The sequence below is a fragment of the Mus pahari genome, chromosome 7, assembly GCF_900095145.1.
Source record: "Mus pahari chromosome 7, PAHARI_EIJ_v1.1, whole genome shotgun sequence".
NCBI classification, from domain to species: domain Eukaryota; kingdom Metazoa; phylum Chordata; class Mammalia; order Rodentia; family Muridae; genus Mus; species Mus pahari.
This window is the reverse complement of record NC_034596.1, coordinates 96,570,231-96,594,587: the sequence shown is the minus strand read 5'-3', so window position 1 is coordinate 96,594,587 and position 24,357 is coordinate 96,570,231. Positions and strand designations below refer to the sequence as shown.

At 48.9% G+C, this 24,357-nt stretch overlaps 1 protein-coding gene across 1 annotated transcript in view; it reads right to left on the bottom strand.

The window, feature by feature from the left end:
- Nucleotides 1-24,357, bottom strand: part of Rin3 (Ras and Rab interactor 3) — a 103,148-nt gene that overhangs the window by 17,898 nt on the left and 60,893 nt on the right. The window contains exons 4-6 of the mRNA XM_021201894.2: nucleotides 19,750-19,822; nucleotides 12,831-12,922; nucleotides 1,954-3,438 (exon numbers count right to left, since the gene is read on the bottom strand). Coding sequence (XP_021057553.2) covers nucleotides 1,954-3,438; nucleotides 12,831-12,922; nucleotides 19,750-19,822 — 1,650 coding nt within the window. The remainder of the gene's footprint in view (nucleotides 1-1,953; nucleotides 3,439-12,830; nucleotides 12,923-19,749; nucleotides 19,823-24,357) is intronic.

Sequence of the window (24,357 nt, the reverse complement as noted above, 5' to 3'; positions counted from 1 at the left end):
TCTGGGCTTGTAGCTTTGGGCTCCCAGTAATGCTTATACTGGCTCTTAGCTATCCAGAGCCATATGAAGTCAGCTATGTCTTTGCCCACTTCCATGGACTAGATCTGTGCCCGGTGTTTCATTGTGCTGTCTCCTGCCCAACCTACTTGCCCGCAGTGCATCTTGTCACGACTGTGGCTCTGCTTGCCTCTAGTCTCTCTGCTCCTTCTCAGCTCAAGGATCAGAGCTGTGCTGGCACATGTGAGGCCCTGGCATTGCTGCCTTTAACCTGCCACAGCCTGGCCCTTTGCAGAAATGCTAAATCTCAGGGGTTGTGATGCTGTGACCTACCTCTCCCCAGGCCTCCAAACCTCACTTCCTGCCTACTTTACACTTATGTCATCTTCCTTTATGGCTTCCTGGCTTTCTTATAGATTACCTGTCATTTGTTAGAATAAGAGCTTCCTGAGGGCAGGAGGGACTGATGATTAGCTAGCTTGCTGCCATGTTTTTTTTTTTTTTTTTTTTCCCCAGTACAACAGGTGAACATAGTGCTCTGACGGACTACTTATATAATCCTCCACAGAGAAGCTCTGTAGAGCTAATGCTTGGGTCTCTGGGACACAGTAACAGTTACTGGATAAAGTCAGGGGTTTGTGTGGGTGACCTTCACATGCACCACCCAGAGCATCCTGCCCAAGTGAGCCCTCTATCCCTGGTGAGGTACACACATAGCTACAGCCTCCTAAAGAGGCAACTGCCAGCCTTAAACCTCAACACTCCACTTGCCACCTTACTACTGGACCCTAATACAGTGGCCTGATAACTATATCAGTTCTCAGGATCCATCCATCCATCCATCCATCCATCCATCCATCCATCCATCCATCCATCCATCCAAGATCATTTCCCCCAGGGAAGGCAATACTTGACACTCTTTTGTTCCTAGGACCTCTCACTATGAGACATTATCCTGTAGTGACTCAAAGCATCCTTTTTGAGTCCAGAAATGATGCTCTTAATTACTGGGACGAGGAGGTTCAGGACCACAAGGAGGCAGTGCCTGGAGGGACAGCAACGTTTATAAGGTAATTCCAAACTCTCTCAATATGTTTTTTGTTTTGTTGTTTTGCTTTGCTAGACCGGGTCAGGCCCAGGCTAACCTCCCAACTCACTACGTAGCTGCAATGGCCTTGATCCTCCAGCCTCCACTTTTCAAGTGCTGGGACTACAGATAGGCGCTATGATGCCCAGTGACAGCACTGTGGTCTGCCTGAGTCTTTTCATTGTTTATATGGACGTGTAGGTGGCTGCAGAGAAAAATAACACTTGTCATCACAGAGGTTTGAGGCCGGTCAGGGAGGGGAGGGCTGGTGGGCTGTTGGCCAGGAGTCAGGAATGTTGGCTGCCTTAAAGTGGCGGCTCTCTCTAAGAAGTGGTTCCTACATCAAAATGATCATCCATCATGACCAAGTAGGCTTCATCCCAGGGATGCAGGGATGGTTTAATATAAGAAAATCCATCAATGTAATCCACTACATAAACAAACTCAAAGACAAAAACCACACGATCATCTCGTTAGATGCTGAGAAAGCATTTGACAAAATCCAACACCCCTTCATGATAAAAGTCTTGGAAAGATTGGGAATTCAAGGCCCCTACCTAAACATAATAAAAGCAATCTACAGCAAACCAGTAGCCGACATCAAAGTAAATGGAGAGAAACTCGAAGCAATCCCATTTGAAATGTAAATAGAGAAAATAATAATAATAATAATAATAATAATAATAATAATAATAAAGAAGTGGTTCCTGAGAGAGGGATTTGGACCCAGGAGATTTGTGGGACAGAAGGAGGAAGAAGAAAGAGGACATAAGGCAAAGGCGGCTCCAGAGGCTGTTCTGTGTCCAGGGGCACCTGAGTGTACTTATGCACTGCTCTCCCTCCCGCCCGCCCTCCCACCTGCCACTGACCGAGTTCCTCCTCCGAGTGCAGGGCGGGTTCCACCAAGGCTTTGAGTTCGGTGCTCTGTAGCAGGTAGCTCTTGAGTTGGGTCATCATGGTGCGGATCTCCTGCAGCATCTCCGTGCTGGATGTCTGGCGGGCCATCATCTCCAGGCTGTACACCTTGTAGTCCTGCACCAGGCTGCCGAAGTAGGAGCTCTTGTCCTGTGCCAGCTCCACCACCTTCTTATACAGCTTGCGGTCGCTGGAGAGGAAGGCGTGGAAGACGCTGGCGAAGCTGACGAAGCTGAGGCGGTGGCGGGCCTTATCCAGGATCATTGAGGGCTTCTTCTTCACGTTGGGGCTGCTGAACTCCAGCTCCTCCTCTGCACTGCTGGTCGAGTAGGAGTCCTGGTCGGCTGCCGAGGCAGGCACCCCCAGGCTGTCTGAGAGTGAGGCCTGGGAACCTTTGAACTCTGGAGAGTTCTGGGGACAGGCGCTGGTCTGGACTTGGAGGTGCTGCATTCCAGCTTGCCGGGCAGGACTCAAGCCTTCCCAAGATGCACCAGGCGCCGCTTTCTCAGAGGTTGCCTCCTGTATGGGGCTCTCCAAGGGACTGGGAAGGGTTGAGGCCAGCTGCCGGGAGACCCGCTTCTTCCTTGGGGGTGGGACTGGGGGTTGTTTGGCCTTCCCAGGAGGCACTGGTATACTGTCAGCATGGCTGGCTTTGGCCTCTGTGTCCTGGCTTTGCTCCGTGGTCCTTGGAGGCCTGTCCCCAAGGCTACTTATGGTGCTCTGGGGAGGAAGGTTGATTGAGGCTGTCCTAGAAATGCCTGAGTGGTCCCTGTCTGTTGAAGTCCCCACATTCTGGCTTTCCAGAGATACCCTCTCAGAAATGCGCCTCCTGGGAGGGGCTGCTGGAAGGGCCTTCTTCAGGGGTAGTGGAGGGGGAGGGGCTTGGTGCAAGGGGCTGGGAGTTGTCCCAGATTTCATCTCTTCTTCTCCAAAGGGGCCCAGGCCTACAGCTGGGCGTGGGAGACTTTCGCAGGCTGTCATGGGTGGTTGGTTTGAGTGGCCAGGGGGCCCCGGTGCATGGGGTGCAAGGTGAGAGGTGGGAGTTAGGGGGGAGTTGGGCAAAGGACCAGCAGGCGGTACAGGAGGCGCAGGAGGCCGTGCAGGGCCAGTAGGAGGAACAGTGGGTAACGGGGGAGGAGGTGGGGGGCGACGTGAGGACCCCTTGGAGGTGGGTGAGGTAGCATCCGGGGTGGCAGGTGCAGGGCGTGGAGGGTAGCTGCCAGTAGGCAGTGGAGGTGGATCAGCGGGTAGGACGCAGTCCTCGATGAAAATAGGATTCACAAACCACAGGCGGTCATTTCCCACCGAGAGCTCGATTTCACAGGAACAATTTGCATGATGGGTTGTAGGCCGGAGGCTGGAGGAAGCAGGGGTCCCAGGGGCTGGGCTTCTGAGTGGCTCTGCAGGGCCTCTTGAGTTCAGCGAGGAGTCCCAGAAACCTGAGGAAAACAGCAGAGTCGGTTAGCCCTGTTTCTCCTTCTAGCAGCGGGGGAAGGGTCCTTGCTTTTGCGTAAGGTTGTTTTCCCTTCTTGGACTCTTAAACTTCTCCCACCACTTCCTGCCTGGAGGGGAAGTCCCCTGTGCACTCACTAGCTGAGGGTGGAGTAGACCTGGGAGGGGACAAGAGAGGCCCGGCTTCAGTTCTGTGCCTGTGCCTTGGAGAATACCTGTGATAGAGATTTCAGCGTTGGGGTTTCTGCAGCTATTCAGCTAGGTACCCCAGGAAGACTATATATCTTAGGTCTTGGTTTAGCTGTTTCCCCAATGGGTGACAGTAACATCACAGGGTGCTGGGAGGGAGCCCTACAATAAAAGGCGAGGAACTAGAATTTGCTATGGCCATTGCAGCTGGCACACACAGGAAAAGGGAACCAGAGAGTTCTGGGTGGTAGAACAGGACCTGTATCTGCCCACTGCAGTTGCTGTGACTGAAGAGCTAGGCTAGTGGACAGGTGAGGACACAGCTCCCACCTTTAAGCAAGCCCTGCCCTGCTGGGTATCTACCAACTAGTCCTCATAGCCTTGTCTGTGATGGAAGCCATCAGGCAAGGCCTGGCTTGAGAGATATTGGCCTCTGGGTACCATATCTCAGCAAGCTCAGGGATGTTCATGGCCTCTCAAAAGATACCGGGCTATATGACTTCTGGAGAAAAGGCCACACTGAGCTCATGAGAGTGGTTCCATATGGAGAGAAACATTGGACTCATGTCCTGCTCAGTGTCACCATTTTAAGGGATGGAAGGACACGAGCCAGGCTGGGGTGGATTCCTGGAAGAATAGCAGACACACCCTTTTTTCCATGGTTCCTCAGTAAGACCCCTATGCAAAGGAGTGCCAAGTGTGACACCAGGAGGGAACAGTCAGGGTTCGTGTGGTAGACCAGCCATGGGCTGCAGTTTTACTGGCACTGTCTTGATGCCCTCTGGCCATAGGTCTTGTCCCCACTTTACAGACAAAAGCAAGTGACTCAGGGAAAAATGTATTCATCTGAAGTCACAGGGTGCTGGGGGTTGAATAGGCCAGAGTAGTCCCTCACTGCACCACAGGCTCCTTTGGAGGAACTTGCCCCACTTCCTGCTTCGGTTGCTTTGCCTGCCAGCATGTGGCTGGTGGCTCTGACCCCATGTTATAAGAACACAACAAGCCCTTTTGTTTTTTCTTTGTAGTACTGGAGATTGAACCCAGGGTCTCCCACATGAAAGGCAAATGCTCTCCATGGAGATATCTCCCCCTTAAAAAAAACATTTTCAAAATTTGAGGCAGGGTCTCACTAAGTTGCCCAGGCTGTCCTCGAACATTCAATCTTCCTGCCTCAGAGCTGCTGGGATGACAGATCTGTACCATCAGGCATGGCCACCACAGGCTCTTGATGGCGAACTGAAAGATATTGCAGGATGACAGGGATATGCAGAGCCAAGTGTGAGTCAGTTCTAATGATGACATGCTTAGTGGTACCGTCCGTGGCTGCCTTGGTGGCCTGAGGTTGTTTGCCCATCAATGTGAGCAGGGTACAAACCCGGGCTAGAAAGCAAGCTGTGCCCTATTCAACTGTGAGCACCTCTTATGGAAGAGGGCACACTACTCACCGTGGAGCCCTTCTCTAGACAGATTCTGCTGCACCTGACAGCCAGTCCAGGACACCCAGCTGTCACCACAATACCAAGATGGTGACCTTTCATGTGTCTTTTTAACAATATGCAAACATCACAGCCACAGGGTAAGATAGATCAGGTTAGGTTTTCCCACAGCCCGAGGGCCACTCCTCATAAGGGCCAGGCTGTGACTTTGCCCTCCAAGATAGCATCTGACCCCTGAGTGACCAACTCTTGGTGCCCACATACATAGATTGTTTTACTGTGTAGAATAAGCATTGGGAACACTGCACTCATGTCTATGCAAGCCCAGGACAGCGACCCAGTACCCTTGAAGTCTTCCCAGTGAGGAGCATCAGGCAGCTGGGGTGACAGTCCTGGGGTGACAGTCCTGGTGGTGAACCATTCAGTATTCCCAGTAAGCTGAGCTCAGCGTCTTCTTGGCTCATGCCACATCCCTTAAGACATGCGGTTGCAGGGCAAAGTCATGGGGTAGCAGATGTCCAGAACTTCCCATCAATGCCTGAGCATGACCTCACTCAAGGCCTGTGAGATCTGTTCCCACATATATTTCTAGAATTATCTACTGAGCCTCCATCCGCCATGCGTTTCTCCCTGGACATGCCATATGCTGCCCCATCCTTGGAGCTCGGCTGATGCTGTTCTCTCTGCTTAGCATTCTTTTCCTCCCCACCTGCTAGGTTCTTACTCATCTTCAAAGACTAGAAGGTCATGTCTGGAGTAAACTTCCTGACGTGTGCAGGATGTCTACCCCATGACTTAGTCCTACAGTGGAATCCGACTGCAGGGACCACCATTATGAGTGGTCCATTCTGTGCTTTTGTCCGAGTGCTCCACCACACTCTGGGCTTCAGAAGCATCACTGATGCTTCTCCCATTTGAGCATCTCTGGGATGATGCTCCAACGGATGAACAGTAGGGCTAGGCACGAGCACCCAACACTAGTAAGTGAACCAGCTTAGTCAGAGTGATCCCCATCTAGGAGAGGGGAACACACTTGCAAGGCTAGCAGGCTACACGGGAGCATGGGGGATGGGAAGATGAGGAGACAAGACACTGAGAGGAGGAGGAAAGGAGAGTTCGGAAGAGCTCCAGATGGGAAAGGATCAACAGCCAGCTCATCACAGGTCTAGACCTGGTCCCTAGCAGGCACAGAATAGAACAGCTCCACATTTTGACAGCATCTTACAAGTATGGAACAGGCAATGGGGCTCAGGGAACAGGTCCAGGATATTGCTTGCCTGCCTCTAGGACAGGGACGATGGATTCACAGGGCCCAAGCTTCTAAGGCAATGCTACTTCCAGGGGAGGGTGATGCTGGGCACTGGAGAGGCCACATCTCAGGGCTGGGGGCTGTGTAAGGGAAACACTGAGGAACTCAGAGCTTTCCGCTCAAAACAAAACAAACAAAAAAAAAAAATGAGGAAGTTGGAAAGTTTCTCTGCAGCTTGCATAGAGGCAAGGCTGGAGAAGGAGAGCATTGTCATGCAGTCCCAGCATCTGGCAGAGCTGTGGGCATCACGGCCCGGAGGCACCATGCTAAAGCCTTGCCTCAGTCACCCAAGTTCCAGTAAAGAAGGGCCTGTCCCTTTGACTGAGGGAGCTATTTTGCTGGTGCCAAGGCTTTCTGAATCTGGACAGTGGGTACCTCTTGCCAGCTTCGATCCCTGCAATGCTTGGAGAACCTGCAATGTGTCAGGCACTGGACTATAGTGCCTGAGGGCAGAGTAAGGGTTCATGAGCCATGAAAATGGTCAGAAAGCCCAGGGACCTCGGGGAATACAGATTTTTGTAGCACCTGAAGGTGGGTTGTTGGACTTTGATTCGAAATCAAGTGTTTTGTTTGGTGTGTATGTGGGCACACGCAGGTACACATGTATGCATGTGGATCTGGAGGACAAGCTTGATTGTTGTGCCCTGGGCACCATCCACCTTGCTCTTTGAGGCCGTTTCTCATTGGTTTGGAACTCACCAAATAGCTAGTTTGGCTGGTCTCATGGTGGGATTACAAGCGCAGGCCACCATGCCTGATTTTTGAATGTGGGTCCCAGGGCTCAAATCAGATCTTCATGCTTGCACGACAAGCACTTTACAAATTGAATTGTCTCCCCAGCCCCCCAATCCGAAGAGGCATCAAATCTCAAGAATTAACTAGCGGGACTGGCGTGGTGGTGCACGCCTTTAATACCAGCACTTGGGAGGCAGAGGCAGGCGGATTTCTGAATTCGAGGCCAGTCTGGTCTACAAAGTGAGTTCCAGGACAGCCAGGGGTATACAGAGAAACCCTGTCTCAAAAAAACAAAAAAAAAAAAAAAAAAAAAAAAAAAGAATTAACTAGCTAGGAAATATTCTCATTGTGTGCTATAAAGGAAAAAACAAAGAACAAGCAAGCCTGGGAGAACTGCACGGCACATGGCTTCCCTGCCTTTAAAACACTTAAGTATCTACATGCTGCAGGCATGTTTGAGAGGCGCTCCACAGAATCATCTTCCTTCTTTGCACTTAGAATCAGTTGCACACATCTCAGTGCTGGATTCAACTCTGTGTTAGTTTTGTGGACCCAGGCAGCCTAAGGCTCCTGTGCTCAGGACAACATCCTTTATACCCTGCACGGCTGAATGGTGGTGTTTCCAAGTCTAAGCGTGGCTGTTCTTGTGTCGACTCATGAACAAACACTCAAGAGCCATCCCACAGTGCTTAGCCTGCAAGAGGATAGGTCTGCATTGGTGACATCATCCCCATCCAAACAGCAGGGTTTAGTCTACTCATTAGAGCCAAACCAAGACCAAGTACAATAAAATACAATCACTGACACAGAAGACAGAAATGTGCCTCAAAAACCAACCAACCAACCAACCTTCGAATAATTGTGAGACCATTGGGTGCCCTGAAAACCCAGTACATCTACCATCAACTAGATGCTTTTTGCTTCACGGTATGAGAAAAAACAACCGAAAGTCACACATATGTTCACACACAACAACAGTGAAAGGCAAAATGCAGAACTGTATTTTTGCAGCAGTGGAGGGATTATGCATGATTTTCCAGCCTTGGCTTTTTTCTGGTCTTGTCAGTTAAGAAACCCACACCATGCTGGGACTTCATAAAAAGAGAAAGATGCCATAAAGAGAAGTGTTTAGAGGATACAATGCAGAGGGAGGGCTTGCCGCTCTCCCTTCTCAGCATCAGATCCAGCCCCCACTCCCTCAGCAATAAGAGGCCGTGTTATTTTCCACTGGACCTGGAGCAAGGGGAGGAGGGAACTGAAGAGCAGGAAAGAGTGAACAAGGCTGAAAGGATCAGACGGCAGTGGCTGCCGACAAAAGGGCACAGAGGTCACACTTAGAAAGTCCAAGTGTGAGTCCAGCTCCCATTACATCCACTTACAGGAAGCCATATAGTCTACCTCCCTCTACCATCTCAACTAGAATATCATTCACATAATTCATCTATTAAAAAATTCCCTAGCTGCTTTAATATGGCCATAGCTGTACAATTGTCATTGTGATAGATTTTAGGGCATTTTATAGCTACCTCCCTACCCCCAAGGCAGTCCATGCCTGTTACCAGTCACTCCCATCCAGTGTTAATGGCTTGAATGTGAACTATCCGTTGCAGGCTCGTGGGTTTGAACATTTGGTACCAGCTGGTGATCCTGGTCTGGCTGCTGTGGTGCTTGTAGGAGCTGAAGCCTTGGTGGAGGAAGTGGGTCATGGCAAGTGAGCCTGGAGTTTATAGCTTGGTCCTGTTTCTGGCCCTCTCTTACTTCCTAGTGGAGATGTGGACGATGTCCTATTCACACATTCTCACTGCCATAAACTCTTGCCATGATAGAGTGTGTTCCCTTAAACCCTGAGCCCAAACAGGCTTAAGTTGTTTCTGTTCGGTATTGTATCACAGGAATAAGAAAAGTGATTGACACAACCACTAGCCTGCTTTCTGTGTTTGGATTTGCCTCCCCTGAGCATATCTACTTCAGAGTCTCACATGTGCTTCTGTGAGGCTGGTTTTTTTCACTAAACATGTTTCCATCCGTGTGGTACCATGAGCCATTGCTTCATTTCTATTTATAGTTGAGAAAGCTCTTTAGGTTCCTTGACTCCCATGGCTTCAATGGGTTTCTCCTCCTCTTTCTCCTCCTTCTTTTGCTGTAAAAAATGGAGCAATGAACGTGTGTCCTATCATGCTCTTGGGTCTCCTGGAAACATTGACTGAACCAAGGGAATACTTGGCCTCAAGATCGCCCCCAACCCAAAGCTGGCAAGTAATATCGAAATTCTCCTTTTGAAAAACAATGGCAGGGTCGGGGTGGGGCTAGAATTGGAGCCTGATGGCTCGGAGGACTCAGAAGCAGGGCTCAGAGCGGCTTGCAGAACACAGAAGGCTACAGAGCAGAGCAGAGGCTGTTGCTCACAAAGCCCGATGGCCTTCCCTTCCACTTCTCAGAATTCTCCATGCAAGTTTGAGTAGGTTTCAACACTGCTGTAACAGGTGTGTCCAGTCCTTGACTGCATGAGTCTGAGGCCAACTGTGAATGCTGCCCTCACAGAATCATCAAGTTACTTAAAACCTTCTGAGATTTTTTTCTCTTTTTGTAATTTGATCGAATGGTCCTTATGGGTGAACTTCGTCGCAGTCAGCCTCTTGTTGCAATGTCAGAAGGTTAGACATGCCTGGTAGAAGAGTCATTCAATGTGCTTAGCTCAGTGCCTTAGGCACTAGGGCCCTCGACAGGTACCCTCATGCAGTTAACATGAGAGCACAGAAAGGATGGCAAGGCTGCAGCTTGTCTGTGCCAGGGCCAGGTGTCTGGCAGTTTCAGGCCTTCATCTGTTTAGATGGACTGGAAAGCCAACTTCTCCTTGGCTCTGGGTAAAAGTCAGTCTGTTGAGCCGGCTCTGTGTCTTCTGCACCGGGGATACCTCATCAGACAGAACCTTCCAAGTAGTTCCTCAGGAGGAGCATGCTTGGTTTTTTAAACGTCCCATTATCAAAGAAGTCACTGCCAACAGGCTAGTATGCACCGTCCCCGGCTTCCTGTGTGGTGGCTTTCATCTCCAGCTCACTCCATGCTTGAGGTCACATTCTCTTGAGAGCAGGGCCATTCTGTTCCAGCTAGGAATTCAGTTCTCCTAAGCAGAGTGGCTTGTTTCCATTCAGCAAGTGTTCCCAGGCTGATTCTGCAGGAGGAATCTACAAGGGGCTTTGGATATCAGCCCCAGGGACTCTTGCCCGAGTCACAGAACAGGGCTAATGAGTATATGTGAAGTTCAATGCTTGCTGCCAGTTACTTGGTAGACCAGTATAGCAGGGTCTGTTAAATTAAGGGGCAGTGTGGAGTGGATGTGACTTCTTCTCTCACACTGCTGTCCCCAGACTCCTCTGGGAGAAGGACAGCAACCTGGCCTGGAAGCTGGTACGTGTGTGTCTTCTCTGGTCCGTTCCCAACTTCTCTGTGATCTGGCTCTTCAGTCTTGGCTAATTTTCTTCTGTTTAGGCAACATTGGTGTCTATTATGCCTAGCGTTTTTGGTGCTGTGATCAGTTGGAGACAGTGAACAGCTGTACCTTAATAAAAATGCTTTGTCTATAGACATGTCCTGGCTCTGGGTGTTGAAGTCCTGGGCCTCTGCTCTACTGCTGGCCACAGAGGCTGTTGAAGCATCAGTCATAAACAAACTACTCAGTATACCATGCAGAAGTAAGAAAATTACTGTCCCCAACACATGTTGGCTTAGAATCTCAGCAGCTATCAGCCTTGAGATCTTGCCTTCTTCAGAGCCAGCACTGATGAGGGCCAGACTTAAGTCAGTCAGTGTTGGCCAAGCCTATGCCTACAGAGACCTCAGTGTGGCTAGACACCTAGGAAGAGTCCAGGAAGTCTGGGTTTCTAATACTGTTATGCAAAAGAATGGAAGCTGGGGATGCTCCCCTCCCCCTTAGAGTTGGTTGGTTGGCAGAGAGATAGCCAAGGGCATGAAGGCACACTCCAGTTTCTCACCACATCTTTCCTGGATAGTTTTATGTCAAAACGAAACAAGCTAGAGTTATCGGAGAGGAGGGAGCCTCATTGAGAAAATGCCTCCATAAGACTGGGCTGTAGGAAAACCTGTATCCATGTAGGAGGGTCCAGACCCCTGTAGGTGGAGCCCACCTTTTGGCTGGTTGTCTGGGTTCTATAAGAAAGCAGGCTGAGCAAGCTGTGTGAGCAAGCCAGTAAGCAGCACTCCTCCATGGCCTCTGCAACAACTCCTGCTTCCACATTCCTGCCCTGCTTGAGCTCCTGTCCCGACTTCCTTTGATGCAGTGATGATGACAGGCAAGCTACATAAATCCTTTCCTTACAAGTTGCTTTCGGTCATGATGTTTCATCACAGCAACAGTAACCCTGATTAAGACAGCATTCACAATGTTTTTCCTTTTGATGAGGTCTATGACAGGGCCAGGACTGGGACAAGAGAGGCAGGGATGAAGACGTTGGTCAGCCCTCAGAACTGCCTTGGTGATGGCAGTGATTTTCCCAGGGTTGCCTCTACTGTGATCCACCTGGTTATGGTCCCTGGCTACACATGGGCCCCTCTACCTACCCTGAGGATCTTTCTGTTCAGTGGCTCAGCATGTCTGGGCCAGGGTGGCGGCAGACTCTCAAACTAAGGTTCAGGACCCGGCACGGTGTCTCCCAGAGGCATCTCTGCAAAGACTATTGGTATGATGGTTGATTTTAATGTCAACTTGCCACAAGTTAGAATCTCCTGAGTTGGGAGCCTCACCTGAGGAATGTCCTGATTGTCTTAATTGGTGTGGAAAGATCCACCCCCCCCAAATGTGGGCGGCGCCTTCTGCTAGCAGCCCAGATGAAGCAGGGCATGGTGGGAGGAAGATGACTCAGCTTCTACTTGCCTGATCTTCCCTTGGACTCTGGTGTGGTTACAGACTCCTGTGCAGCTAAGATAACCAGGGTTTCCAGGATTCCACTGTTGAGAGGATCAGTGACTCTCTGCAGGGCCCCTGGAGGTCTTTGGTGCCAGACTGGGGTTGATGAAGCAGCCAGCCATGTGGTTGAGCTATTATTGGGCTCTCAGCCTCTCCAATGTGAGACAGCCACTGTAGGACCACGAAGACTGCCAAGGCACTGGGCCTCCGAACCCAAGCAACACCCAGGTTCTTAGCTTCTCACGTGTGAGATTGTTGTTACTATTTCAGTGTAAGCAATGGAATATTCATCCTATTGGTTCCTGTGTGGTTTGAACAGGAATGACCCCCATCTGCTCATAGATTTGACTGCTTGGTCACTAGGGAATGGCACTATTTGACAGGGATAAGGAGGCATGGCCTTGTTGGAGGAGAATTGTGTTACTGGGGTGGGCTTTGAGTTTTCAGAAGCTCAAGCCATGCCCAGTCTCTCTCTCTACCTGCTGCCTGCAGATCTGGATGTAGAATTCTCAGCTCCACTCCAGGACTATATCATGTCTGCATGATGTCATACTTCCCTCCATGAGGATAACGGACTAAAAACTCCTGAAACTATAAGCCAGTCCCAATGAAATGGCAAATGTTTTCCTTTATAAGAGTCGCTGTTGTTATGGTGTCTCTTCGCAGCCATAGGACACTAAGACAGTTCTATTCTTCTAGAGAACCCTGATTAATACAACGGGGGACATCCCAGTACCCCTTTGCCTCAATTCCCACCTACTCTCTGGTTCTACAGGAAGGACTTACCCAGGCCCAGGTTGGAGATGGTCTCAAGTTCGAGGAAGCTGCTAGCGTCGAGGATGGCCTGGGGCAGCCGTAGAGTGAAGGGCAGTAAGTCTCTGTGAAGACAGGAGGGTCACAGTCAGGTACTAAAGAGGCCAGAGTCTGCCTCCCCAGGCATCCAGATGTCCAGACCTGTGCCTTACATCCTGTGACTGCTAGGGTTTCCATGAAACCTGGACATTTCCCTGGGGCCAAGGGTTAGGGTTGCAGTTGAGGGAGCTGCCAGATCCAGATCTCATGCCAGGTTCAGGGACCTGGAATGAGCTTGGGGCACAGAGAAGACCCCCTTGCTTCTCACCTGCTAAGCCCATACTTCCTTTAAGCATATTTAGTGACCTCTGACCCTTACCCTCCATATGGAGGCAGCAAGCATGGAGGAGTGCCTTGCTGAGCATTTAGCTGGTATCGCCATCTGCTAGCAGGGAAACTGTTGAGGGCCCCTTCCAGAGATCTCCAGCAACCATTCAGACAGAGGGAAACAGACCAAGAGGGGAAAAGCATTTTTCTCAGGCACTGTGGTGGGCTATGGGTAGACTGTGCTGCGTCCTGGTCCTCCAGACTCTAGCCCAAGGGTCGCTTCCCCAGCCAGGAGAGCTGGTCTTGATTTTATGTTTTATCCTGGCATTCAGGGCCTATCCACCATCTTCCAGCCATTTCTCTCTTCTCTTTCTTTGTCTCTCTCCTGTAAGCCTTTCTCCCCTCCATAAGGCAGAAATTGACCAGAGGACCAAGATGGCACAGAACAGCAGAGCTCAAGAACAGGTGGTTACCAAGATTAACAACCTATTCTACTACTGGACCAGTGTCCTGCCCACTTCCTTCCTAATCCAATCATAAGCAAAGAAATCCCATCCATCCACTGGTTATCCACTAGGAGCCTCCTCTGTTGGTCTGGAGAGCTATCTCTCTCCACCCAGGGCCATCACAGCCTCCCTGTCTTACTCTCCTTTCCCTAGAACTCTAAGTTAAGGGTGTCTAGATCAGGGAGGGATAAGGTCTCAAGTCTTGGAAACCCTGTAGTGTGCAGTCAATACCATGGTGACCTGTTAATTCCTAACCTCCTTTCCGGGAGTATCTTTCATGGGGGAAGAAAGCACTATTGAGGGGTGGCTGTGGCACATTTAGGGGTCTTTGATGAGGTCCTGGGGGTGGCCTTTGGCTTTCTCTGTTAGACAGGGTGGCACTGCATCGTCTTCAGTCAATATCATGTGACTGTCCTATGAACCTGGGGCCTTCTGATGTCATCTGCTCATTCCTCTACACAAGTCTGGCTCTGCCCCATTCAGGATAGCTCCTCAGGGGCCTTCTCCCACCTTAGGGCCTCCTCACTCCCTTTCCCCAAACCTACAGTTTCAAAGGTTGGCAACACTCATCTCCCATTACCTCAGTTTACCTGGGTGACTCTAGTTTGTCATCTCCCATTACCTCAGTTTACCTGGGTGACTCCAGTTTGTAATCTCCCATTACCTCAGTTTACCTGGGTGACTCTAGTTTGTCATCTCCCATTACCTCAGTTTACCTGGGTGACTCTAGTTTGTAATCTCCCATTACCTCAGTTTACCTGGGTGACTCTAGTTTGTTGATGTGACTTTGGATGATTCCTGTTCCCAGAAAAGTGCCTATCACAGAGACCAGCCAAGGCCACTCAGCTCTCACCCTGCCAGTAATCCACGCTGTCACTTCACTGACTTCCATATGATGCTGAGGTGGACCTATCCCCAAACACATGGGAGGTAGCCTGGGCCTTGCTCTACCTCTCTATGGAGTGTTTCAAAGACTCTCACCACTCACCCTGGGCTCAATCCACTCACTGCTCTGTATGGAATGCTCCCTGGTCCTAGACACCTGTCCCCTCTGCTTGTATCTGCTTAGATTACACATTCCCTTCAAAGCCACACCACTGGCCTCCCTTCCCTCTCAGACCCGCTGGTCACTTGTTTCATCACCCAGTTTCCCACCCGCTCCCTCCCGGGGTGTGTGTGTGTGTGTGTGTGTGTGTGTGTGAACACTTCTTCCATCCAGAACAGCACACAGGATTGGGAAGCTGGCTGAGCAATGTCATATAACATCCATATTACAGCACAGCAACCACAGAGGTAGGCGAGCATTCCAACTTTACAATCAGTAACAGCCCCCCTTCGGAGAGGTAGAGAGAACTACCTAAGACCACTCAGCTAAGAAAATACCTTATCCAGGATCACTATCACTTGCTGTTTAATTTGCCTCTGCTTTCCTACCTGGTCCTCAGAACTCGCCTGAGATATGGACCCTGATTTTGTCTTCACTTTTTAAAAATGTTAGACTTTGGATGGCTGGCAAGACAGCTCAGCAGATAAGGGGCTTGCAGCCAAGGATGAGGAATTAGATCCCTAGGACCCACAGGGTGGAAGGAGAGGGGTGGATCCCACACACTATCCTCTGACCTCCATACTTGCACCATGGTATGTGCACCCAGATAAACAGACAGGCAAATAAATGTAATAAAGATGTTAGACTTTTAGGTTAGGGGTGGCGCTGAAGTAAGGGTGGGAATGAAACAAGTGTTTAAAATAAAATGTGCCTGTCCTTCCACTGCAGGAACAAAGACTTCTTGCCTTTTTTGTGCCCCAAAGAACTGGATGGGAGACACAGGTATTCTCTTCTCGGGATGGACATCTGCTTCTTTCTTTCATTCTAGCACATAGCTTATGCTTCCCTGGGTTCTGGCTTAGCACTTTGGACTGGCTCTCCCACAGATGCTGTCAAGGAAGCAGGTCCTTTTCTTAGACCCATCTCAGAATTAAGCAACCTGAGGCTCAGAGACCAACTTGTAAATGGCAGTGTATAAACCTAAATGCAGATCGGGTCTAAGGTCAGATTCTTTTAGTAAAAAACAAAGACCAAAAACTATTTGCGTACTACCATTGGCTCCAACAATACTTTTAGTTCCTGGTGAGTCTGCCCTTGGCTAGCTTTTCTTTTGGGTAGATTCCTAGTGAGCACACCAGGCCACAGGATAGAATACTTGGAGATATGGCAGTGCTTGCGACACTGTCTCCTTGCCCCAAGCTTGCTTATATCCATTCACACACCAACAGAGATGGGCCCCAGCTTATGTCACTTTTTGCCCTTCCAATCTTAGTACAATAGCTGAGCAGCCCATTCTAGTGAACTTAGTAGTGGCCTCTGTCAGTGACAATGACATGCAAATTGTCCAGTTTGTGGTTTGGTAACTAAAGAAGTCTTAGCACACTGCGAAGGTGGGGAAGGCAGGCAGTCAAAAACAGGCTTAGGTACATCCAAGCATAGAGGCCCTGTGCCTTGGGGTAACACCGGGAAAGCTGTCAGATGGGGTGCTAGGGCAGTGGCATCTGTCTGTGCACCTTCAACAACCAAAATCCAAAGGGGCACTGCACACTTTTGAGGGACTCTACCATGTTTTCAGTGTCTGTCTGTATTCTGTGAACCTTCTTGATCAGAACTTCTGGGAAGAGGCTAAAAAGGCAGGATCCAAGGCCAAATGTTAACAGCATTGGGTCCAGGAGAACCCACATTAGCGTGTGTGCATGTGTGTGAGCGTGTGTTGTGTAAGGAATTGACTCACGACCTTAAGATATTAGGCAAGGGCCCTACTAATGAGCGACATCCTCCACAGCTACAGAATATGCATTTTTAAACAACTCTCAAGTAAGAGCTTAATGAACACAGACTCGTGTGGGGATCATGTGGGTGGAATTCATAGTTCCCCCTAAAAAACAAAGGCTATCAAACAGTGAATTAATTAAACCTACAGACACTCTGTATATATGCATACATAACCATTTCCTTATGAACTGTAAATCCCAGATGGGGATTTTGAAGGTGGGATCTTCAGAGTGGATATTGTAATAACCATCCCTCACTTTGGAGGGCCAGCTTACACACCTCTGGGTATCTATAAAGCTCTCTAGAGGCCTCTGCTCTAGTTGAAGCTTTTTACTTTTGTCCCCAAAGCAACACACACACACACACACACACACACACACACACACACACACGCACGCACGCACGCACACATGCTCAGTAACAGAAGACTTAGTCCACCTGCATGGGACACATTCTGGGAGGACTTGGAATAGCTTACTTTCTTACGTACAAAGTCACTAATTGATTTTCTATTCCCCTATGAGGGGTTTTCTAATGCCACCATCTGGTTCTCTAATTCTCTGGACACCAAGCATTTAATTGTTCCGTTTGGTCGCAATGCTAGTTACCTGGAATTGAAGTCAGACTCTGTAGAACTCGGGGCTCAGTGACTCCCATGGGATCCCTATTTCCAATGCCAGTCACAAGAGCTGGGACAGCAGCACTTGGAGCCACTGATGTAGAGCAGAGCTTCACAGGCACTGTGGTGATAACTATCTTCAGATGGGGGAGTGACCAGTGAGCCACTCCCTGGGGGGGGGGGAATAGCTTAGCCACTGTGTGGGAGCATATCTGGGGGAAGACAAGCCCACACCGCTCCTTCCTTCCTCATTTGGGTAACGGCATTCACTTGAGGTCACTGACTGCATACCAGGGTTGTGTTGAGGATCAGACCCCATGATGCTGGGGGTCTTAGCGGAGCCCAGCATCATGGATATGTTCAAGAAGCAATGGGACTAAGTATCCCTCCACCCAGGAGGGCAGCCCCAGCGTCTCCCATCTCTGCAGCCATACCTCCTTCCTTCAGTGGCTGCCCCTCCCTTTTGGGTGACTTCTCTTCATGACTCCAGATAACTTCAGCAGCCATTGGCTGTTCTTTGCTCTCTTTTCCTTCAAGCCCACTTCCTGCTGGCGCCATATTACTCTGGGGCTGTGTAACCATGGGTGACAGCATGGCTCATAGCAGCTGTGAAGGAAAGTCCCTGTATCTCCAGGCATAGCTTTCCCTCGTCCTCTCTGTGGAGCCACTCCCGAAGCTACCTGGCTGCCCTGCTTCCTCTGCCTAGAACTTCCTCCCTTCCCTCTTTGGCAGGCCTCCCACATCTTCATAAGGACGGCCTCCAAGCTCCATATATGGAGGGGACACACCCAAGGGAAGCAACAAATGGGTCATTTCCACTACAGGCCCGATACGGTGCCAGGGTTCAAATCTGGCTTCAGAACTTGGCTGTGCCAATTGATGCCAGTCATACCCCAGTCTCCGTTTTCTCATGGCTAACATCACTAAGAACATATACAATGGTTATGAGTACTACTCTGTACTGGCTACTCTGCTAAGGCCCAATCAGAAATCTAGACTCTCCATCCATCCATCCATCCATCCATCCATCCATCCATCCATCCTTCTATTCATTCGTGTGTCCATCCATCTATCTATCCATGCATGCATGCACCCATGCATCTATCCATCCATCCATGCATCCATCCACCATGCATGCATGCCTCCATCTATCCATCCATCATGCACACATGCATGCATCCTTCTCTTGACTCATTCATTGTAGCCCGCATTTGCCAAATACCGGACAGAGCTCCTCCAACTAAGATAAACTTGAAAGGACCCGTCTTCCTACAGTCTGGTGTGTTGTAAAGCACAAAGGTCTCTGGGACCCCTGTAATTTTTTCCTATGAATCTAGATGGCCAAGCCAATGCACAGAATTACTGCAGGGTGCACTGATGGTGCAGCCCTTTCTAGACTGAACTTCACTCTGCCGATTACCAGCCTCCACTTCCTCATCTGTGTAACGGAGGAAAGCAGGAATAAGTCTTGGGATGCTGGCAAGGTTTTAAAAGACAATCCGGAGGGAGCAGGGAAGGCTCAATGCTTCAAGCACTCGCTGCCCTCATACAGGACTTACAGAGTGTGGTTCCCTGCACTTACATGGTGACTCACATCTGTCTGTGACTCCAGTTTCAGGGGATTTGATGCTGTTGTCTGGACTATTAGGGCACTGCATGTAAAAGGTGCACATATACATACATACATACATACATACATACATATATACATGCAGGCAAACATTAAGACACATACAAAAAAATCTTTAAAAGGTCACAGTGAGTAGGGCTGGGCAGTGGTGGTACATGCCTTTAATCCCAGCACTTAGAACACAGAGGTTTCTGTGAGTTCGAGGTCAGCCTGGTTTACAGAGCAAGTTCCATGACAGCCAGGGCTACAAAGAGAAACCCTGTCTCAAACAAAGGAACAAAAGTAGTGGGTATAAAATCCCTTAGAGTCTCACTGAATGCTGGAGAGAGTCTTCCCCAGGCAGTGGCAGATTTGAGTATCAGCTGTAACTATCAGTGTTGCTCTCCTGGTCTGGAGGGTGGGGAGGGTTATTATGAGTGGAGCGTGTGTTTCAGCAGAAGTAGCTTGGGGTCAAGGACCACAACACTTCTTACCTAACATCTAATCAGCCCTTGTTCAGGCCCTGCAGTTTCAGCTGTTGGTTTATGGCACCAAATGTATTTTTACATTCTTGTTGATCGGAAACCAGTTCCGAGTGAATGGAGCAGAACTTATGGTGGTCTTTCCATCTGAAGAATCCCAGGCTGCCACCCACCGAGGGGCATCAGGCCTTCTTGCTGTCCCTATAGGTTGGTCTGCAGGGTCCCAAGCTGGCCCTGGTGGTGGCAACGCTAGAAATGGAAAGACTGGCAGGGAGTCTGAGGGTCAGATGCCTGGCAGAGAAGTCCTTACCAGAAGAGAAGAGGAAACGTCAGAGCTGATCTCCCTTCTTGTGGTTACCAGAGCAAAGACAAGGGACCGTCCCCTCTCACTGCATCCCCCCACTTCTCTGTCCTCTCCCATGCCACAAACACACCCAAAGTTGCATAGATGTCTGTTGCAACCAGATGGGTACCCTGCAACAAATGGGCTTCTATTGAGATAAGAAGGGAATCCTCCCCCACAACCTCCTGCAGGGCCAGGCTACTCACCTACTGACACAGTAGAATGCAATCAGTCTGAAGATGTCCTCAAACACAAGAACTGAGCCTTCCAGGTACAATACTGGGGAGAGACAAGAAAGGCCCTCATAAGCATCCTCTAATGACAAAGGGGAGGGCTGGCTGCTCTCCTCGATCTGGAAGGTGGCTCATGCCGGCCATGTTCTCTGTGGGTCCCGGCACCTCCCACAGGACCCCACTATGTGTCAGCTGCCAACCACAGCGAGAAATGGAGCTTACGGTGTCGATGTGCTGAGAGTACAGGAGTTAAATGGCCATGGCCGATATCAACTAATACACATTTACACATTCATCGTTTTTGGTGAACAGGATTCTAAACGGAGAGTAGAGACAGATGTGTAGCCAGTTGCAAATGACAGTCTCAGTAGGCACTGGCTTCCATGATGCCTAAATCAGGTCCACGACCACATGCCTACCATTTTTTGCTCCCTGAACTCAGGCGTCCCAGGACTATCCTGGGCCTCAGTGTGCTGACAAATGTGTGAACTGAGTTGTTCTTGTATCTTTTCCACGAAACAGGAGCAAAAGATGGTCCAACTGATCTTTCGAACTTAGCTTTGACCCCGGAACTGATAACCTGTCTCTGCATGAATCTCTCTCCCACTCCGTGCCTCAGTCTCTCCCCCCCTCCAAGGGAACATCCCTTTCAACCGAAAGATGGAGTCGTCTAGGTGATACCAGCCCGCTGCTTAGTTTGCAAAGCCTAGGTCAGTTTTACACAGGTTTGGAGACTGGGGGAGAAGGGCAGAGAGTGACATAGATCAATATACCAACTGCTTCCTCTTCACCCTGTAACCTAAGCACTGCTCTCAACAGCTCAGGCCACCTTAAAAATTTACTATTTATCTTTTATGACAAATAGGTCATGGCTTCCTGTTTGGTTAGATATAAGTATTTATGAAGAGATTAAAAAAAAAAAACCTGCTCCTGATATTTCCACTCTCTGGGAATGTCGCTGGGACTCCATCTTGTAATCTTGAGGCTCTCCTGTCTATATTCTTATTATTTTCAAACTATGCACATGGGCTTCCTCCCTAGAGGAAAAAAAAAGGGTGCCCTGAACCACAACTTGCTGGAGTTGTAGAACATGGAAGTCAGTATGAGAGAAACCATTTGTTCCAGGGCTTATATCTGGTACTGTACCTGCCTGGGGGTTTGTATGTGTGTCTGGGCATTACATCACTGTGACAAGAGCATGTCTCTATGAGCTTGTTGCACATAGCCTGTCTGTTCCTTAGTTTCTATAACTGTAAACCAAGGTTACAAGTGTACCCATTTTTCAGGACTGAACTGTGGCCCCTACAAAGATTAAAATCCTGATCCTTAGAACATGGCATGTGAACTTATTTGGAGTGTTTGGTGTCTTTTCTATAAGAAGGCTGTGTGAGTAGACAGAACACCAAGGTACAGAGAAGGAATGACCATGGGAAGACAGGGGTGGAGCCTAGAGCCGGGAGATCAGGACACACATGGGTCTGAGGCCTCAGAAATAACCAACCCCACCCACCTTCCTTTAAGGTTTCTGGCCCCCAGAACCATAAGAGAATAAATTTCTGTTACTGAAAGTCATCTAGTTTGAATCCTTTGTTGCAACAGGAAGGAAAGAACACACCACTTTTCAAGCATGAAATAACGCAATTCTTGGGAGCTGCTTCTGATAGCCCAGGGAACTTCAAAATAATGGTACTGTCCCTGAATGGCAGTTTCAGCAGGTAAGTCAACCAAAGAGAGTAGGGGGAGGATTCCATGGTCCCCATGGTTGCATGGAAGCAATAGGCTGAGGGGGACCCTTCTCCCTCAGTTCTATCATGTACGCCTCAGTCCCGCTCTCAGCCCTCAGTCTACCCTCTACCCCTAGCTTTGTTTCCTCATTCCCATCCCCGCTTCTGCAGGGCCACACAGAGGCAGAGCTATGAGAGGCTCGGACAGTACCAGAGGCTGGGGACCAGCAGAGATTGGGGGTATCTTGCTTTCCTGCCTACGTGTCCAGCATACAGTTGGGCCAGGCCCATAGCCAAGGCCCACAAGGAACAGGGTAGAATGGACCTTCTGGTGTGTGTGAGCATACCCTGTCTGAGAGAGGATGACTGCTTAGGATGGTGTGTGTGAGCCGTGATGGGGGTGAGGGGGTAGAGTTGGGGAGGTTGGAATGAGGGGTTCTGTGCTAAACCATAAACGGCTTATTTAGCAGAGTTCAGCAGCACTGTGCATGTTTACACTGTTAGGCAACATGAGGTTTCCTCTAGATGTGGTGAAACATTCTTAAATGGTGTGACAGTTGCCCAACTCTGAACACACTAACACCACTGAATTATATGCTTTAAATGGCCAATCATACGATACCCAAACACAGTGAACAGACATGCCCGAGTGAAGTTTAAATAAGGCTGTTACTTAAAACAGATGAGGATGGTTCACCAGAGTGGATTTGACCTTCCTGCATCGTTTTGCTAAGATTTTTTTTATTATGGGTAAGAATGACTTTAAAAAAAAAAAGTTGGGCTGGTGAGATGGCTCAGTGGGTAAGAGCACTGACTGCTCTTCCAAAGGTCCTGAGTTCAAATCCCAGCAACCACATGGTGGCTCATAACCATCCGTAGCAAGATCTGACTCCCTCTTCTGGAGTGTCTGAAGACAGCTACAGTGTACTTACATATAATAAATAAATAAATAAATAAATAAATAAATAAATAAATAAATAAAAAAGTTAAATATATTTTATTTTTATATGTATGGGTACTTTGCCTACAAATGTCTGTGTACTACATGCATACCTGTTGCCTACGGAAACCAGAAGGGGGCATTAGATCTCCTGAAACTAGATGCTTAGACAGTTGTGAGTTGCCATATGGGTGCTAAGAATTGAACCTGGGTCCTCTGGAAGAGCAGCTAGTACTCTTAACCACTGAGCCATTTCCCCAGCCCTGAGTATGGCGTCCATAAGCAGGATCTGGCAGAAATTTTTCCTAAAGTAGTCTGTCTGGTATATCCCCAGAGTTTGCCCAAAGCTGACAAATGTCCAGACCCCAGCACTGCCAAGAGGCCATGTCACCTTTAACCTCACATTGCCTTTACATGGCCCTGGGGACACCCAGCACCCACTTCTGCACTTGGCAATATCCTGTGGCACAGAGCCTGCCAGCCTGTCCTTTCTGACCAAGACACGAGACCAGCCAGTCATGCTGGATGTCACAGTGTCTATCTTCTCCAGAGTCCCTCAGTGAGCACCTTAGTTCAGAACGTTCCAGAGGTCTCATGTCATGGAGTGATACTCTAGCGCCAGCCAGTCTGTACTGAGGTGGTCTCAGGTGACAGCAATCAGAATCTGCTTCTTAGAAGGAAGTCTTTTACCTTATCACTCCGTCAAGGCTAGATGACTGGGAGATGGGGGTAGAGATGCACCAGCCCAGCTTCTGGCTTTTACAATACCAACATTAGAATAAAACACTGTTATTGGTTCTGTTTCATGGCAACTGAACAGTTATTATGCCTTCTGAGTGCTAGGATTAAAGGCATGCCCAGCTAAAAGTAGAGGAAAAAATGTAAATGAATAACCCATTTAAAAATAGGCAGACAAGTTCCCAGCAGTGGTGTCACACGCATCCCAGCACTTGGGAGGCAGAGGCAGGCGGATTTCTGAGTTCAAGGCCAGCCTGGTTTACAGAGTGAGTTCCAGGACAGCCAGGGGTACACAGAGAAACACCCTGTTTTTAAAAAATAAAAATAAAAATAAATAAGTAAAATATCTGAATAGATATTTTTGTAAAAAAAAAAAAGAAAAAGAAAAAGAAGCATACAGGCACACACAGTCAATAAACATACAGAAAAATGCTCGACCGTAATGTTCTTTAGGGAAATGAAAATCAAAACTACAGGGTTCAGCTGGTGTTCTCTGGGAAGAGAGCAAGTATTAACAAGGACAGGCAGACATTGGAACCATCACACATGGCTGAGGGGAACAAAGGGATGTCACTGTGGAAAATAGTTGGTAGTTTCTTAAACCTACAGAATTACCAAGCAGTGCATGAATATGTTCACGTAAGCCTGTACACAAAGATGTTCACAGTAGCACTCTTTATGCCAGGGGCTGGAGGTACTGTGCACAACACTGTGCTTGGGGCTGGACAAGAAAACAGGTATACATAGTCTCTGCCTTTTGCAGGACATGTGGTTACAGAGTGACAAAGTGGAACTGTCCTTCTAAAAAATAATGTAATAGCTATAGCTACTTCTTTAAATACCTATAGGCACAGCTATTAATATACAGAGGCAGGCAGAGCTGAGTCTGAGGCTAGCCTGGTCTACAGAGTGAATTCCAAGACAGCCAGAGCCACACAGAGAAACCCTGTATCCAAAAAATATTTCCCCTTCATTTTTATGTGTATGGGTTTTTCTGCTTGTATGCATGTCTATGTACCATAAGCATGTAATTCCTGTGGAGGCCAGACGAGGGCATCAGATCTCTTGGGACTGTAGTTACAGAGTGTCGTGAGCTGCCATGAGGATACCGGATTCGAACTTGGGTCCTTTGGAAGAGCAGGCAGTACTCTTTTTTTTTTTTTTTTTTTTTTTTTTTTT